General features: G+C 34.6%; 1 protein-coding gene across 21 annotated transcripts in view; it reads right to left on the bottom strand.

Moving 5' to 3' along the window:
* Window positions 1-18,875, bottom strand: part of MYCBP2 (MYC binding protein 2) — a 276,112-nt gene that overhangs the window by 129,626 nt on the left and 127,611 nt on the right. For all 21 annotated transcript variants that reach the window (XM_089899231.1, XM_089899222.1, XM_089899228.1 and 18 more), the window contains 10 exons: window positions 16,139-16,311; window positions 15,120-15,245; window positions 14,905-15,032; window positions 11,774-11,865; window positions 9,644-9,778; window positions 7,959-8,042; window positions 6,440-6,536; window positions 3,000-3,192; window positions 2,198-2,472; window positions 674-895 (listed from right to left, as the gene is read on the bottom strand). In XM_089899231.1, the coding sequence (XP_089755357.1) occupies window positions 674-895; window positions 2,198-2,472; window positions 3,000-3,192; window positions 6,440-6,536; window positions 7,959-8,042; window positions 9,644-9,778; window positions 11,774-11,865; window positions 14,905-15,032; window positions 15,120-15,245; window positions 16,139-16,311 (1,525 nt within the window). The remainder of the gene's footprint in view (window positions 1-673; window positions 896-2,197; window positions 2,473-2,999; window positions 3,193-6,439; window positions 6,537-7,958; window positions 8,043-9,643; window positions 9,779-11,773; window positions 11,866-14,904; window positions 15,033-15,119; window positions 15,246-16,138; window positions 16,312-18,875) is intronic.

The following is an 18,875-nucleotide window of genomic DNA, read 5'->3' as shown; positions in this document are numbered from 1 at the left end:
GTTTCTGTATGTCACTGAAATTTTTCTCATAATTTTTCTGTTTCTTCAGTCAACAGAAAATTGCTACTGTACACTAATTGGGATAACTGTTCTATTTTCTACTCTTTTTTTTTTTGCTTTAATTTTAAAGATTACTTCTCATCAAACGTGTTAGTAGTTATATATGGTTTTCATGTATATTTAATTTTTCTCGACAATGCTTTCTAATAAACCAGAAGCACTTATTAAACAATGTTTCCTATGACTACTGTTTTATAATACTTATCTTAACATAACAAAATGTTATAGAAAAAAATGTTTTTAAAATTATTTATTTCCCTAAAATTCTATCTTGGCAATCTAAAATACTATATTAGAATATAAAAGTTTGCTTATAGTATCTGCAATTTTTTAAATGGTTCAGCAAAAAACAAACATACAGGAATTTATCTCATAACTCTATCAAGTTCTTTATGGGTTAGGGATCATTTAAAATGAAAAATTAGAGAAAAAAGATTGCTCATTTACAGGTAAACAGAGAAATTTTTTTTTCTTAATTTTAACTCTTCTCGTAAAACTCATAATTATTTGGTAAATATACATACTGATACAGAAGAATAAGCACCAAGCTAGGTATGTCTCCATTTACAGTTTTATTGCTTCAACATAAAAGATATTTCAGAAAAAGACCTACCTGGCTGAGTTTTTCCATGTGTGCTACCAGAAGGGGAAAACGGTGAACCAGTGTTGAGTCATTCTCTGTGCTAACTTGTTTAACAATTGATCGTAGCAGTACTTCTCCGTCATATGCAATAGGGAAGATAGAAGTCAGCTTAACAGAAGTGTGACACAGAGCTGACATCACAGCTGCAAGGAGCCGGCTACTTGATGTCTTGAAGTTTGCCTCTTGAATATCCTTTTAAAAACAAAAATATACACCCCACTAAAGAAATACTGCATCAATATAATCCAAGTTTTTTGATATATAAAAGATAAACAACCTTTTAGTGATCTTTCCTATTTCATTCCTGATAATGGTATTTTGTGTTTTTTCCTTCTCTCTTATCTCTCAATCAGACTTCCTAGGAGTTTTAAAATTTTTGTTTTATTTTCAAAGGACCAACTTTTGACTTTGCTAATATTCTCTATTTTCTATTTCATTGATTTTGACTCTTGATTATTTTGATCCTTTCCTTATTACTTTCTTCTTACATTGGGTTTGATTTGCTCTTCTTCTGGCTTCTTAAGGTAGAAATTTAGATCACTGATTTTAAACTTTTCTTCTTTGCTAGTAGTATAAGCATTAAAAAAAATTTTTTTTTCTCTAAGCAACACATTGGCTACTTCTCATAAATTCCGATATATTTTTATCTTCAGTGTGAAAAATTTCTAATTTCCTTTGGAATTCTTCTTTGATTCACTGGTTACTCAGAAGTGTTGTCTATTTTCCAAATATTTGGTGTTTCCCTTGATATATTTTGCATTTAATTTTTAATTTACTTCTATTGTGGTCTGAAAACACTTTCTTTAAGATTTTAATCTTGTGAAATTTACTAAGACTTATTTTATGACCTGGCATGTAATATACCTTTGTGAACATAATATGTATACTTGAAACAAAAACGTATACTCAACTTGCACATTCTATTCCATAAATGTCAGTTAGGCCAAAGTGGTGGATAGTGTTGTTCAAATCTTCTGTATTCCAACTGATATTTTTTGTCTAGTTGTTCTATTAATTACTGATAGTCACCAACTATCAACGTGAATTTGTCTACTTCTCCCTTTAGTTCTGCCAGTATTTTGCTCAGGGTTTTGGAAACTGATTTGGGACATACACATTCATGAGGGTTGCACTTTCCTCATCAGTAAATGAATGATGTTAGCATGCAAATTCATTTGCAGCTCTCTCTCCTGACTGTTTTGGAGATATGGGAGTGGCAGGGGCTACCATGAACTGTCCTTGCTCTCACTTATAGATTCAAAGAACAACCCAGCAGCTATACAATGTGCCTGCCAATTTTATAATTAAGAAATGATAAAGCAAACAGAAAAACAGTTTTTTTAACTTTAATTATTTAAATCACATATACCAAACTGATTTCTTAATTTACCTTTTATACAAGTTAAAAAGATTGAGGTAACTGAAATATATTTTCTTGAAAAGTATTAAGTAGCATAACATATTTTCAACTGACATTTTACAAACTGAAATTACCTGATCCAAACAATTCAGTAGATCACAAAGGCAAGCCCACTGTAAGGCAGGAGTCGGGTAGAAAGAATGAAAACAGGCAGTAAAGGTATTATGACACTCCTGAAGGACAGCTTCTAGGAGACTCAAGGGTTGACTGAGATATCCTTGGGGATCATTATCCAACTTCACCATGCAGTGATCAACTCCTTCTGACAAAATTTTTCTTAGCAAAGTTCTGGTTTTTCCAATACATTCTGCTAATTTGCTAGTTTCTTCTACAACAGCTTTTCCTGCAGCTTTAAGAGAACAAAGCAGATTGCTAATTAAACAGAATAATAAATATGTATGAAAACATTCAATACAATTCAAGTAATTTCCTATATGGCTAAAAATCATAAGTATTAATAACCTAGAAATGAAACAATATAGAGATTATGTGTGGTCCAAAATTATTTCTTTTTAAATAGGACTCTTAAATGGGGAAAAAAACAAAAAAAACCCTGCACAGGTTTCAGCATTTAAGTCCAAATCAGTCATTCAAAATATTTATATCTGGCAGAATCTGTTTATAACAACAACTTATTAGAGTATTTAACTTTAGTCTAACATGACTTTTTGTTATCATAATGACATGTAATCTATTATATTCTTTATAAGTAAATATAAAAGCATCACAGCAAGCCAAGTTTCTCCCCTCAATTCAGGAGCGAGCAGGATAAATAAAGGCAGCTGGGGATCTTAAACTTTTGGTAATCCCTATATAAACCTTCTCAATGTCTCAAAACATTTTCTCCTCAAAAGTCATTTAAAAAATGTATCATACCTGACACTGGGTAAATTTCACAGGTATAGACACGCAATAACCTCAGACAACAGGTACCCACAAAGCGTAGTCTTTCTAAATCTAGAAGTGTGGCTGTAAACTGGAATCCTTTTAATCCTCTTAGTTCTTCAACTCCTAAGACTAAGGTGGTCCAGCTCCAGTGAAGAATACTCAACAATGACTCAAAACATTCCTAATCCAGAATATGAAAAAATAGATAACAATTAGTTCAAATGGTACCATAGGTTGAATCAAATGGAAAGATGACATTCAACTTGAAAAGTTTACCTTGAAGTTTGTACTGAGTTTTGGTAGCCCAAATAATAGACATTCTATTAGTTCATTCATTACATTACCATTAGGAATATCTTTGACAAAAAAAGGTGAAGTAGTTAGGCATCTATAAAAACAACATTCTTCAATATTTACCTATTTAAAAATACATTTTTAAGTTAAAGAAGTTAAAAAACTTTTTAAGTTTTAAGTTGCTACCAACCTATCTAGTTTATCATATAAATAAAGAAAAACACTTATAAACACTTATAAACATGTTTACTTGAAAGAAAAATTAAACTCTATATTGTCAATGTAGTATTATGTATATAAACTAAAAGTATTTTAAGCATTTTAATAATCTTTGAATATAATAAAGTATTCCAGTATTAGATATCAGTGACAATATCAAATAAGTTATTTTTTGTCTACATATTAAATTTTACAATACAAACTACAGCCAAATCTTGATAAACAAGTTAACAGAAGTTTAAAATTGACAAGAAAATACAAAAACACACTTATTTGGATCTTCAAAAATTCTAGAATATGAGTTTAGGGGGGTGAGCATCCCTTGCTATTCTAGTTGGCCTGTGGGTTTTATCATGCTTATGATGACAGATACTTGATGAATCTCAAAGTAAAGCACTTATTCCCTCATCTCCACCAAATATCAGTCCTCTGGTATGGCAAAACCAAGAATAAAGGTTTGTACTTTAACATTGTAAAGAAATGATTGAGTAAGTTTCTTATACAAAGATTACAATTACCTAATGACCACAAAATCACTTAGACATAAATATAAAAGAATTACTACACACAGATAAAAGAGATCACTGAAAAAGACATAACAGAGGCAAAGATACTTATTTGGATCAAAATATACCAAACTGATCTTAATACTAAAAGGATGCCAAGGTACCAAGGAGCCAAATCTCTTAAGAGCCTCTTATTCAAAGCACACCCTCTGTTGGAAGATGAATTTGACATGATATATCAAAATTTAAATGAGCCCACCTCCAGTAGAAATATTCACAGAAGTACGCAAGTATCAAAGACACATATGTACAGATATGGATATACAGTCGGTCCTCTGTATTCACAGGTTTTGCATCTGCAGATTCAACCAACCAGGGATCGAAAATATTCAGAAAAGAAAAAGTTCCAGAAAGTTCCAAAAAGCAAAACTTGAATCACTGCCAGCTATTTACATAGCACTTACATTGTATTAGGTATTATATGTAAGCTGGAGATGATTTAAAGTACACAGGAGGATGAGTGTAGGTTATGTGCAAGCACTGTGCTATTTTATATAATGGACTTGAGCATCCAGGAATTTTGGTATCTGTGGGGGGGCGGGTACTGGAACCAATTCCCCCTCAAATACCAAGGGACAACTGTAATAGTGAAAAATGAGAAACAAACAGTCCTCTGGTAGGAATAGAACTGGATAAATTAGAGTACACCATTCTACGGAATACTAAGCAAACATTAAAAAAATTCAGATAGAGCCAAATGTATTAACATGGAATATATCCGTAGCGTATTTGATGAAATTTTTATCATTAATCCAGAGAAAACCATAATTCGAAAAGACATATGTACCCCAATGTTCACAGCAGCCCTAGTGCTGCTATTACAGATGAACGGATAAAGAAGGAATGTAATAGAATGGAATTGAATGGAGTATTACTCAGCCATAAAAAAGAATGAAATAATGCCATTTGCAGCAACATGGATGGACCTAGAGATTACATACTAACTGAAGTAAGTCAGACAGAGAAAGACAAATATCATGATATTGCTTATATGTGGAATCTAAAACAAAAAAATGATGCAAATGAACTTATATACAAAACAGAAACAGACCCATAGACATAGAAAACAAACTTATGGTTACCAAAAGGGAAAAGGGGAGAGGGATAAATTAAGAGTTTGGGATTAGCATATACACACTACTATACATAAAATAGATAACCAACAAAGACCTACTGTGTAGTACAGGGAATATACTCAATATTTTGTAATAACCTATAAGGGAAAAGAATCTAAAATATATATATATATATATATATATATATATATATAAAACTGAATCACTTTGCTCTACATCTGAAACTAACACAGCATTGTAAATCAACTATAATTGAATAAAAAAATAAATAAAAGAAAAATCATGTCATTTGTGAAGTGTTTTACTACCACTTTAAAAAAAAAAGAAATTTTTAAAAAGTAATAGGCAGAACTTTAAGTATGATCAAAAACAAACAAGGAGACTATATAGCATACAGTAAACAGAGACTAATAAATTTGTTTATGTACAAAAAATAGTCTGGAAGAATATACATCCGAATGGAAACAGCAGTTATATATGGTGATAAAAGGGTGATGGGAAAAGAACTTCAATATAATTTTAGTATAGTTTTAACCCTATTCCCACCAGGGACGTGTATTAATTTTGTGGTTTAAAAAAAAAAAACTAAGAAAAAAAGCCTTCTCCCTATGCATTTTACTAACATGACAGACGACCAGCTACATTAATAAATCATATTCATATAGGGCCTTACAAATTAAATAGAATTTTTATATCCCTTAACTCAGAAATTCATAATGATGCTATGATATAGTTGAGATAACCTTCCTAAGAGTCCTCAACTAACAAATGAAAGAGCAAGAACTCAGACTTCCTGAGCTGAAACACCATGGTGTTTCAATTACATCTTATTGGCTTTCCATTCTACACTGGTAACCCCAATGGCATCATGTCTTTAAATGTACGAAGGGGATGGTCGGGTAATTCAACAAAGTCCTTAGTTAGATATATGACCCTTCTACTTAATTCTTTAGCATTAAAGTAACATTTTTGGTTAATATCACTCAACTTTTCCTTCACTTTCTAACTCCTTCAGCATATGTGTTCATACATAATTTATAAGAAAATTCACCATGTATTTCAGAAATAGCAAGGTATGTTAAAATCAGTCAACATCTCTATTTTCCATTATTTAATGTGACTATTCTTTGGCCTGGGATGTCAAAGCTAATATAAACAAATCTGAATTATAAAGCTATGCTAAGATAAACTCGTAGAAAAGTGGCTAAATGCTAAACATCAAAACAAAACTCAGCACTGGACAGAAAAGCTGAAATTTTTAAAAATGGCTTACCACTGAGACAGTTCTTGCAAAAGATCTCTTTAAAATATGTACAGGTTCACTGGTTTGCTGTTTGCCTTTTGAAGCACTGCCGTCACTGGTTGGAAGTCTGAAGGTAGCATACACACATAAATTTATGTTGGAAAGTCCACCGACATTTTTATTCTCAAATATACATTTTTGCAATGGCAAAACAAATTAAACAGTTAAGCATTTTTGTTAGGAAAAATCCCAATATGGGGCTTTTTACAAACATTTTCCAATGCTAAGCAAAACTTTTAGCACATAAGTACCTCATCTTCTAAATCTCACCTTTGTAAGACTGGGTAGTAGAAACTCTCTCCTCTTACTAGACAACGTTATGTAACTTATGTTCTCTAGTAATGTTACTATTAAATGCTACCATTAAAGAGTTACTCAACCACTGTACCCACGAGTAGTCCAAGCAACTTGCTATGTTCATAATGCTACATATTACAAATACTGACTATAGCAGATTGCATAAAAACAAACAAAAATGTCCTCTTGGAAAAAGTGAGGTTATACCATCTAGATTCTTAAAGTTATTAGTATAAAAGATATAGAAGACAGAGAATCACTGTTCTAAAGGTACTGCCTTTGATTTTTACTATTTAAAGTAAGAATGCCAGTTTTTACTGAGGGTTTATATCTATTTAAATTCTTTAATCTAAATATTATTGCAGTAGGGCTTCCCTGGTGGCGCAGTGGTTGGGAGTCCGCCTGCCAATGCAGGGGACACAGGTTCGTGCCCCAGTCCAGGAAGATCCCACATGCCGCGGAGCGGCTGGGCCCGTGAGCCATGGCCGCTGAGCCTGCACGTCCGGAGCCTGTGCTCCGCAGCGGGAGAGGCCACAGCAGTGGGAGGCCCACATACCGCAAAAGAAATAATAAAATTAAAAAAAATAAAAATTATTGCAGTAATCACCTAGATATAGATGGGCACACACATAGGCATTGTTCCCATGTATGTCTCAATTACCATGAAGTAATTAAAATTCTTAAATAATGTTAAAATATAATAGTATTATCATATGAGCAAGCTGTTGTTTGATATTTTAATTAAAGGTGGAAATTTTTCAGCAGCAAGGGATTTCCCAATTCATTCCATCACAAGATGAACAAGAAATATAAAACTGTAGAACAAATCAACCAGGCCTACATGTAAAATCCCCACCTAACACTCAGATTTCATTTCTCTAAGATAAATTTTATTATTTTAAAGTTTAAAACATTCTGAAATTGGTAAGAAAATCAATAGGTTTAAAAAATAAGTTATTAAAATACTGTTATAGGCATAATACAGATAATCTGAGTCATTAGAGATATTTTATTAAAATTAACTTGAGGTAAAGAAATGTTTAAAAATATACAAAACATAAATTAAATGTTTGTATTAAATGTAGCTAAATGCTTCGAATAATTTCTCCCTTATTGTGCCATATATTTTACAGTGATCCTAGCTCATTATATTAAAAGAATAAACCATGTTGATTATAAATACGCTAAATACCTGTATAGTAATTGAGGTATCTGACCAGCGTTAACATCTGTACCATTATTTGATTTCTTTGAACTCTTAAATTGGAAAACAACCCTAAGAAGAGAAAAAATAACAATATAACCAAAGACAACACTATTCAAGATTCATGGAAGGAAATGAAAAGTTTAACAATCATGCTTTCAAATCTTACATTACTGAAGAGAGATTCATTCTTTAAGGCCAAAAATACACTTAAAAAGACACTTCTGATTTTAATTCTAGCTCTGAATGCCTTAATGGGTTAAATGAAAGAGTTGAACCTGATTGGGAGCTCCTAGGTGAGTAGCTGCTCTGCTCCCTCCCTCCTGGTTAAAGCTCAACTTTAACCAGAACAATAAGCTTTTAACAAAATATTTCAACTTACAGTTTAAAATCTGCTTAAATAGATATAACATAAACTTTATCTTCAAAATGCTATGATATTCCAAGGTTGAATGAACTGTATATGGGAATCATACAGTCCAGGACCAAAGCACTCTCCCCAGTTCTACCATACAATCTTAGAGTAAGCTGAAAAGGATATGTTACAACAATAGATTTAATTTATCTTCAGCATTCTACTTGAACATTCAGGAACACAAGAATTCACCTCATAAATTAGTCTGCTCTTTTTCTGGTCAGCTCTCTTATGAGCTGAATGAAACTATATGAAATACATGATTACATAACTTCTACCCATTTCGAACAGTTTATGCTCAAGAATAATAAAGAATAAATTGAATTTCTCTTATAAATGATGGTCCTTTCACATGAATCAGAGTACAGAGTATAGAGAAGGCTGGACTTAGGGTCAAGAAACTCCAGGTCCAGATTTGGTTCTGCCACACAGTAGCCATACAGTTTGACGCAAATCCTTTCACCTTTTGTCTCTCTATTTCCGAGTGTAAAAACGGGGCTAATAACCACTTCACAAAGTTACTGAGGGCATCAAACAAGATAATATAAACGAAAGTATTTTATAAACTGGGAAGCGCTCTATACCTGAAATTTAAACGGTAAATTTCCCTTTACATTTTATTAAAACTGTAGCATCTCATATCATTAAGGCTTTGCAATTTATAAAGTATTTTCATAAGCACTGTCAAATTTTATGGCATGTATATATTTCTTTTTCATGGTTTCCAAACTCCCTATCCTTGTCATTTTCCTCTGTATAATTTCTAATTTTGCAAACAAGCTTTTAAACAAGGTAACACCCAGAAATACACACAAATGCCAACTGACAAGAGCAAAGAATAGCAGTTCTATTATCTCCACATTCTGTCTTACCTTAATTTGGCATGCGATTATACGAATTTAATTTTTAGCAGGTCATATTATGCTCTAGACCTACAAAGATTTTTTACTCTACTAAAAGACCTCTGAGGGCTTCCCTGGTGGTGCAGCGGTTGAGAGTACGCCTGCCAATGCAGGGGACACAGGTTCATGCCCCAGTCCGGGAAGATCCCACATGCCGTGGAGCAGCTGGGCCCATGAGCCATGGCCACTGAGCCTGCGCGTCCAGAGCCTGTGCTCCGCAACGGGAGAGGCCACAACAGTGAGAGGCCCGCGTACCGCAAAAAAATTAAAAAATAAAAAGACCTCTGAGCTTTCAAAACAATATTCCACTAACAAAAAAGGGAGTTGCTTAAGGAATACTTAAACATTCTGCTTACCCATCATCTGTGGTTATAGAAGCTTGTCCATGAGATCCACAGTCACTGCTGGGTCCTGACACTCGAGCCCAGGCTACATACCACCAGCCAGCTTGCAGGAGGACTGGTTCATCAAACATCATTGCATATTTTTCTCTAAGAGGAAAATTTATGTGTCAAAGACAATGCCTTTGTACTTCTCTGTTACATACATTTATTTTTTAAAATCCTTTATAAACAAAACATGAAATACACTGTATTATTATAAGATTCTTGTCAAACAATATTAAAAACCCTCCATTTTAAAAAGTCTGGACAAGAACACAAATAATGGTTACTGGTGCTACAGTGATGGCATTATATTTCTTCCTCCTCATCCTGAGTTCTAAAACTTGCTTAAATATTATAAAGTTTTCATACTAAAATAAGACAATTTTTTTAAACTGTTGTTAAAAAAAACATGCCAGCTTTGTTGGAAAACTTTGAACTCTAAGGTTCATGTATTCAGTTAAAGACTTTGGAGAGCTCTGGAGTCAGATGGTCTGAGTTCAAGGCCTGACTTTGTAACTCGCTAGCTGGGTGACCTTGGGGAAGTTACTACTACATCTTCTTTGTGACTTAAGTTTCGTCATCTGAAAATAGGGATAAAAACAATATCTAGCTCATAGGATAGGACTGTTCTGGGAATTGAGTTTAGACAAATTGTTTGGAACTGAGCCTGTCACACAGTAACTACACAAAAAGTTCATTAAATTAGCAGGAGAGAAAACACATGTATACAAATAAGGGCATCTGATAAAGATATACCCGAGTTACAAAGTTCTAGGTAATAGCGTGGAAGGAGTGCATATTGGTTGTAGCTGGGACAGAGAGAAGAATAAAGATATTGAGGAAGGGGAAGACTGTCATGAACAGGTCGGCAGGGGTCTGAGAGTACAAAACAGGGTCTGGAAGTGGCATGGTGTCCAGTTAGGCTAAAGCACTGAGACAGATAGAGAAAAGTAGTAGGTGGAAAGTTTAAAAAGACGCTGTGAAAGATTGTGAAAGGCCTTTAACACCAGCCTTAGGAATCTGGGCTTCGTTAGGAGGCAAATGAAGAATATCTAGATGATTCTCTATACATAAAACCATACACTGTATTTCTGACTCACAATCATATCCTCAAAAAAGTGATAACAATGGCATCTTAAGTCTTTGTTAAAAATTAATTAATCAATTAACTTTCCTGAGATTTCCCTAATCTTCATTTGTGTGTAACATTAAGAAGGTACTGAAATAGTATCTCCTGATATTGGTTAATGCCTAAAGTGAAGAAACAGTCAAAATTTTCTTTAGGTTTACTATTTTGTTCTCAAAAAGTATTTGTCTGTTAAAAGTAAACTCAATGCCTTACTACCATCTTCAGAAAATATACATTTTCATTAACCAAAAGCTTATGAATGCCACAGAAGGTTTTCTTAATGTAGTTATTTATCATTGGGAAAGACAGTATACTACCATTATCATGAAGTCCAAATCCGTTCTTTTTCTCATCATAATATTCCCTGATTCAAATCACTAACTTGTCATAACAGTCTTGAGATAATTCTTAAGTTTACACAGAGAAGACTGATAAAATCTAAGTCTCTTTATTATTTAATGAACCTTCATAAATAAACATCCTGATTCTGGTTACCTCCTGAGAGGTTTCAGTAAAGCTGGCCACCTCTCCAAGCGTGTTATAATCAAGCAAATACTATAGGCTTGGTGTCAGAGCATACAGGTGATCTGAAGTACGACCCACTATGACTATTTGACACAGTATACATAACGCTACAGGTAGCAAATAATTGTACTGCATCACTAGAACACTAGCATATTTGGTGTTCTCTAAGTGATGCATGAAAATATGTGTGCAAAATATGTGTATATTTCCATCTTCAATGTAGAAACAGTCAATTTATCTTGTGAAATACAAATATGAAGGATACTATTAGTTTTAATGTAGCATTATTAAAAGTAACAGGTATATTACCTAGTATATAATTTAGTTTCTTAAGCATCTGATCACAGATTATTTAAAACCTTCTCTTTAAGTTGCGTTATTCACTTATAATAAATACGTCATGTTAAGTATGCAAGGATTACACTGAATACCGAAGAAATCTTTACCTAGCAGCACAGTCATAAGCCAACACATCAGTCTCTGCAAGAAGGTCTCCATCAGTTTCATGATCTCCTCCATCAGGACCTAACTCAAACAGCTGGGAGAGGAGAAAAACATATTGTGCCCAGTCACTCAGTCATGCAGACCTGCTGAATAATATGTTTATAATCTCGTGTCTCCAGTAGATGCTGGACACTACAGAATGTAAAAGAGTACCTGCTTTTAAAAAAATGTTATTCAGTGAAATGTACAAATCTATATATCGAAATTAAGAAACACATGTCTTATGGTCTGTACTAACCTCAGTTTTCCTTATTTTATATATTTGCCTACTTAGAGCAAACGCTCCAAAAATGTTCTGTACCAGATATAAACATCTGAAGGTGAGAGAGCTCTAAGTTCTAAGTGAGCTTCCAAATGTAGTAGAATTTTGCTTCAACACGTAACTAGCTGTGAGATCCTAGGACCCAGTTTCCTCATCCATTAAAGGGAGATGGACACTAGCAGCGTCTACTTCATTGTAATTGTGAGAATTAAGTGAAACGATGTTGGTGGAACACTTAGAAAAATACCCAGCGGAAAAAAAAAAGGCTAGAAAAATATTAGCTGAGGAATAATAAAAGGAAAGGATCCTTAAGAAAACAGGTAACAGAAAATAGCTCAAATGGGATGGGAAAAGGAGATAGAGTGAGGGGGAAAAAAACAGTTATAAAAAAGGGGGAGGACTGCAGAGTACAGGAAAAGAATAAAAGAGAAGATATCAAATAGGAAAAGTTATGAAATTAAGTGAAAATAAATGAGAATTATGAGGAAGGGATCTTTTTTAAAAAAAAATGGACTAATACATATTTTTAAAACCCTTATTTCTCTTGATGATTATAGTAGGTGAACTACAAGAAAGGTGAGTAAAAGACTAAGAAGGAAGAGATGGGGATATTAAAACTTACTGGACAATTACTCTGTTAGAGGTCTCCATTTTTCAACTATATATGCTAATAGTTTAAAAGATCTGTCTCCACCTCAGATCCTAGTCTGTGCCTGGGATGCCCCAGGGCAGCTCGATCTCACCAGTTGTAAAGTGACTCATCTCTCCTCCCTCCTGCCTCCCCTGCTCTGATTAATGGCACTATCATTCACCTACTCACTCAGATTAAAAAACCTGGGATAATCCTTTTTTCCAAATCTCTCCACCAGCACTGTGTCTCTCCTATTGCTGGTACCAAAGCTTGTCAGTGCAACCAGTGTTAGCAGTGTTACTAGCTAGAAGAGTTCAATATGAACTAATTAGTTCTTCTCTCCATTCTCTCCTTGCTCTAACCCATATTCCACAAAGTTAAGGGTTTTTGCTTTTCTTGAATAACCCACAGCAGTCTTTTTAAAATGAGTATCTGATTAGAATACTGCCTTAATCTAAAAGTCTTCAATGGTTTTCTCTTCTCCTTCTTTGTAGCATGATATAAAGGTCCTTAAATGATTTGCCCCTAACTTGGCTCCCCTGTTTATGTTCAACAAATAATTTTGAACACATACTGTGTGCCAGGCAGGGTTCTAAGAACCGGGCATACAGGGGTGAACAATGCAAACAAAAAAAAGGGGTGGGGGGGGGCTACTGGAAGTAAGTCTGTGGTAAGGGAGAGGATTTACAGTTTTAAATAGGCTCACCAAGGAGTCACGATCTTAAGGTAAAGAGGAAGTGAGCCTTGCAGGTACCGGAGTGAAGAGCTGCCGTCAGAGGGAGTAAGTAGCAAGTGTGAAGGTCCTGAGGTCTGACTATGCCTGGTATGTCTGAGGAACAAGGGCCGGTCAGTATGGCTAGGTTAGAGTGAAGCAACTAGTATAACATAAGGTCAGAGTCAGAGTGGTGATGCAAGTCAGTTCTGATGTTGTTTTTCAGGCCCTTGTAAGCCCTCTGGTTTTTATTCTAATACTATTAGAATCACTCTGCTATGTTGAGAACAGACCAAAGGGAGCAAGGACAGAAGCAGATACAAATTGGGAGGCTACTGTAATGCTCCAAGCAGCTGTGGTTTGGACCAACTTGGTACCAGGGGCAGTTTTTAGAAGTGGTTAGATCCTGGATTTATTTTCAAAGTGCAGCCAACAATATTTGCTGTGAGAGTGGATGTGGGGTGTGAAAGAAAGAGGGAAGAAGGCAAGGATGACTCCAAGATTTCTGGCCTAAGCAACTGGAAGAATGAAGTTAACTCTATTCTGAGTCAGTTAACTGGGATGGGGAAGGACAAGAGAACAGCAGGTTTAGAGAGATGGTCAGAAGCCTAGTTTTGAGTATGTTACATCCCAAATACCTGTTAGCTATCCACATGGAGATGCAGAGTAGGCAGCTGTATATATATCTTTGGAGGTCTATTAAGTGTGAGAGCGATAAGAGAAAAAATACTTAAAGCCGTAAGGCTGGATCACCGAGGGGGTGAGTAGACTTTAAAAAGATGTCCAAGACTGAGTTCCGGCACTGCAGCGTTTAGAGGTCGGGAAGATGATGAGTGGCCGGCAGGAGACTAAGAAGAGCGGCCAGGGAGATGGGAGGAAAATGAAGTGTGGTGTCCTGGGAGCCACGTGAAGAAACCATATCGAAGAAGAGCTCGACTGGATTAAATTCTGTAGACTGGTTAAGGAAGATAAGGACTGAGACTACAGTAGTACTTAACTGAGAATTTTTTAAGAAGCCTGCTATTGAAATTAAGGCATAAACTCTAGTCGTCTCTCTCACTTTAAGAGCAAAATCGGATAATGTGACAACAGAAAATTCAAGCTATTAGTAAATTTTCAAAGGCTGAGCACATCCTTTGCTTAGTATAACTGTTGCCCTTTCTGAGATGAATAGTGCAGTAAACTTAGGACTTTTGATTGTTTTTTGACTCTCTACCAGATGGAATCCATCCCCTTACTCACTTCATCCCTGGTCCCCACGCCTGTGGTGATGATGTCTGTTTACACAGTATTTGGCAGTAAAAATGCTAAAAACTTTTTAAAGCTACATCCAAATGCCCCTGCATCTTATCATTAAAACGGCTACAAGAGAGTAGGCACATGCAAAGGTGCCTTCTATAAAATAATAAACTAAGTCAAAATACTTATCTTCAAACACAAAAGGCAACAGTGAGAATGAACTGCTTACCTTAATTTTAGCGGTATATTCTCCTCTACCTCCAAACAGACCAAGACCACCAAGTAAAATGTCTGTGTCAGCACTAAAACGTATAGCTTCTACCGAGTGAGCAGAGTAACCCCAGCCACCTCCATGACCTAAAAGATGCAAATGATAACTTATGCTTTAAAATATCCATGTATTTCATTTATAAGACAATATTTCCTAAACATAAATATACATACTTTCAAACCTGTTTACTACACTATAATCTTCTTTGGAATAAACCTTCATTACTGCTTGAGTCTCCTCCTCTGTACTGGCAACACCCATCTTTAAATCTTGCATAGTTGCCAAGGTATCAAGACAACCTAAAAGCAAACAAACAAAAATTCAACTCCTTGAAATTAAAACTTCCCCGAGTACTTATAGTATGAGATGCTGGAGGGGATAAATTAAAACAATAAATTCTGAATTGTGCTCAACAAATTTATTCCAAGCTTTAACATTTCATGGAAGATACTTTTACAACCAATAAAAATTACCCTCTGCCTGGGTAATTATCATATTTAAACATAAGCTATATGACAATGTTTCACACAAAACTCTCTCTCTGAAAAGTTGGAATAGCTTAATCTTTGAGTCCCTACAAGGTTCTTCCTTTTATCAAACTCTCTGAATCACTTTAGATTGATTCTTAAAGTACTATTTGAGGAAGACACAGTAGCCTGAGATAACCTTAATCAGTGCTAGTTTTGGATGTTTACAATGGCTACCCGATGTTGTAAAAGTGCTATATCTCAAATTAATTAATTAGAAGTGAAGTTGATGTGCTGTGGAAAACTATTATGTAAGAAGAAACAAGTGGTAACTATAAAATTCATATATTTTATAGAATTTATTTTAAATAATGTATAAAAATTAAATATTATAATTATACATTTGAATATTTAACCTACATCACTAAAGTTTATATATTCAAGTTCAGCAAAAACATTACTTTACAAGACACATATTAGGAAAATTATATTCAGGGCTGCTTTATATTTGGGCATATATGAATCGTTCAGGGTGTTGGTGTAAGTCTGATGTACTGTTTTCTGTAGGGTAAACCTCTTAAAGTTAGAGGATTTAACTTATTTTGCACCTAGCGCATTACTGTTTAACAAACATGACAGAATGATATACAAATTTAAATACTCTTAAAAAAAAATCCTCAGCACACATTAATGAAAATTAGCTGATCATCAAATACCAACCCTACCTAGAATGTGCAAAGCTGCATGAGACCGGGTGGTGAGAGCCCTTGATCCCGTTGGTAAGGCAAGTTCAGGACTTAGAATACTACATCGGGACTGCATGTCTGCTGCAGAGGGAAGTCGGGCATCAGCAACCACTGCATTGTAACACCATAGTTCTCTAGTGTTTGGTCGAAACCTTTCAAGAAAGAGAATAATTACAGTATAATAAAACCTGTGAAGTATAATTGACAATAAAAAGAGAATAATACGGCCAGCTTAAACAGGACAAAACGTAGCTCATGACTTTCCATATCTGAGCTAAAGATATAAATAAAGTGATTATGTCACTATAAATGAAATAATTTGGACAAAACAGTAATATAGATCACATTTCATGAATAACAGAGCAACAGTATACTTAAAAGTATAATGTGTACTTACAAATGTAAAGCTTTTGTACAGCAAAAACTCCATAAAAAAGGGTATAGACAAAAGATAAGTCCAAAGAAAATACATGAAACAAACATATGAGACAAAACTGCAATATCCACAACCTAGAAGAGCTCCCGCAAGCCAGTAAGAGATAATCAATCCCATATCGAAAGTGGGCAAAGCACATGGAATGCTGTTCTTAGGAAGGAAGCACAAACAGAATGCATGCAGATGCTGAATCTTACTAATAAACAGTAAAGCAGTCACAAAAACCGTGAGGGACCCACAATGCCCTCCTGCCATTATCTCATTCCTTTTATCTCTTTCATAACAAAATTCTCAAAAAGCAGTTTCCACTTCTTTACCTCTTTTATCCTATAAATTCTTTTTGGAAGAGTTGTTTTTATCAACTATCGAGTACACACAAAAGAAAAGTAACAAAATATTTTCAAAATAAAGTATGAAGAATAATGACACAATATACACTAGTAAAAAGAACACTACCATTATCTATTAAGTACTCTGTGTCTCCCTCCCAACTCAATTCCTTTCCTTTTCCTTTCAAAGGTAACGATTATCTTGAATTTCAAAAGTTTATTATTTTCTTGCTTTTCTTTATGATTTTTCAAATGTTTGTATCAAAATAGTGTATTATTTAAGTCTGGTCCTCTCAGTCAATTGCACTTGATGATCCAAATTTACTAAATATAAAAGCACTTATATCCAGCAATCCCACTTTGGGTACATATCCAAAAGAAATGAAAGCAGGATCTTGAAGAGCTATTTGCACACCCATGTTCATAGCAGCATTATCCACAATAGTCAAGAGGTGGAAGCAACCCAAACATCCTTCGATGGATGAAGGGATAAAGAAAATGTGGTAGAAACATACAATGAAATACCATTCGGCTTAAAAAAAAAAAAAAAAAAAAAAGAATGAACCTTGAAGACATTATGCTAAGTGAAACTAGCTAGTCACAAAATGACAGACTATGTATGATTTCACTTATATATATATATCTAAAGTAGGCAAATGCAAAGGAACAGAAAGTAGAACGGTGGTTGCCAGGAGTGAGAGGGAGGGAGAAATGAGCTGTTCTTTGCATAAGTTTAAGTTTTACAAAATGAAAATGTTCTGGAGAGATGCTGTTCAACAATGTGACTATATTTAATGCTACGGAATTGTACACTTAAAAATGGTTAAGATGTTAAATTTTATGTTATTTCTACCACAATTTAAAAATTTTAAATTATTTTTAAAAAACACTTAAAAATAATACTTCACACAGAATAAATTCTATGAAAATAGCTGCTATAATTAGGAGCATTAATATTATTGGTTTATTGCTTTTTAATTTAATCTATCAATCTAAGTGATACTTGTAGTCTTATTTATATAAAAAACAAAATACATGCATTTTAAAAGGTATCAAACAGGGCTTCCCTGGTGGCACAGTGGTTGAGAGTCCGCCTGCCAATGCAGGGGACATGGGTTCGTGCCCCGGTCCGGGAAGATCCCACATGCCGCGGAGCGGCTAGGCCCGTGAGCCATGGCCGCTGAGCCTGCGCGTCCGGAGCCTGTGCACCGCAACGGGGGAGAGGCCACAACAGTGAGAGGCCCGCGTACCGCAAAAAAAAAAAAAGAAAAGGTATCAAACAATATAAACCAAACCTAATACTTGTGACCCATAGCGAAGGTTAGTGGGATTTGGTACGGGGGAAGAAAAAGATTTGGAGAAGGACCACATCATTTTTCCTGTTTGTATTTTTGCTTTGCTTTTTAAAAAATAACACAGATTCATGTGTTAGTTTTGTAAATTTTGACATGGGAAATAAAATTGCTATTAACATTTATCTGCTCTTTTCAAATGTTAAAAGTTTCTAATTGTTCAGGAGAAGTTATTGTTAAGAATACAAAAGGAGGCAGACTCAGGCCGGAAGGAAAGTCAAAGTAAGCTAATACTGAATCTGCAATGTCTGTGATAGCTGTAAAATGCACATACCCTACTGAAAAACACAGAGCACACAAAGCAGCCAGAAGTCAGGATAAAGGAACAAACTCTCCACCTTCCAGCTGTTTTACTCAAACACAGAAGGAGACTGTCCTTCATCTTTTAATCTCTGTTTTAGAATAAAGGGTAAATGATCAAGGACCTGACAAGCATTTGAGATCATCTGTCCCCACTGCTACCACATGTGAAAAAGGCAAGGTTCAAGTAAGCGGATACCGCACTTTGGAGTTCTGTTAAGACCCCAGGGAAATGATTCTAATGTTAGAATCTACTTCTACTGTTCTCTCTAATTTAGAGAATGCATTTCTAATTTAGT

Source organism: Delphinapterus leucas, chromosome 18, assembly GCF_059928025.1.
Source record: "Delphinapterus leucas isolate spDelLeu-1000000601 "Yukka" chromosome 18, BTC_Dleu_Yukka2, whole genome shotgun sequence".
Lineage (NCBI taxonomy): Eukaryota > Metazoa > Chordata > Mammalia > Artiodactyla > Monodontidae > Delphinapterus > Delphinapterus leucas.
Note: the sequence above shows the minus strand (reverse complement) of the source record. Positions and strands in the feature narration are given on the sequence as shown.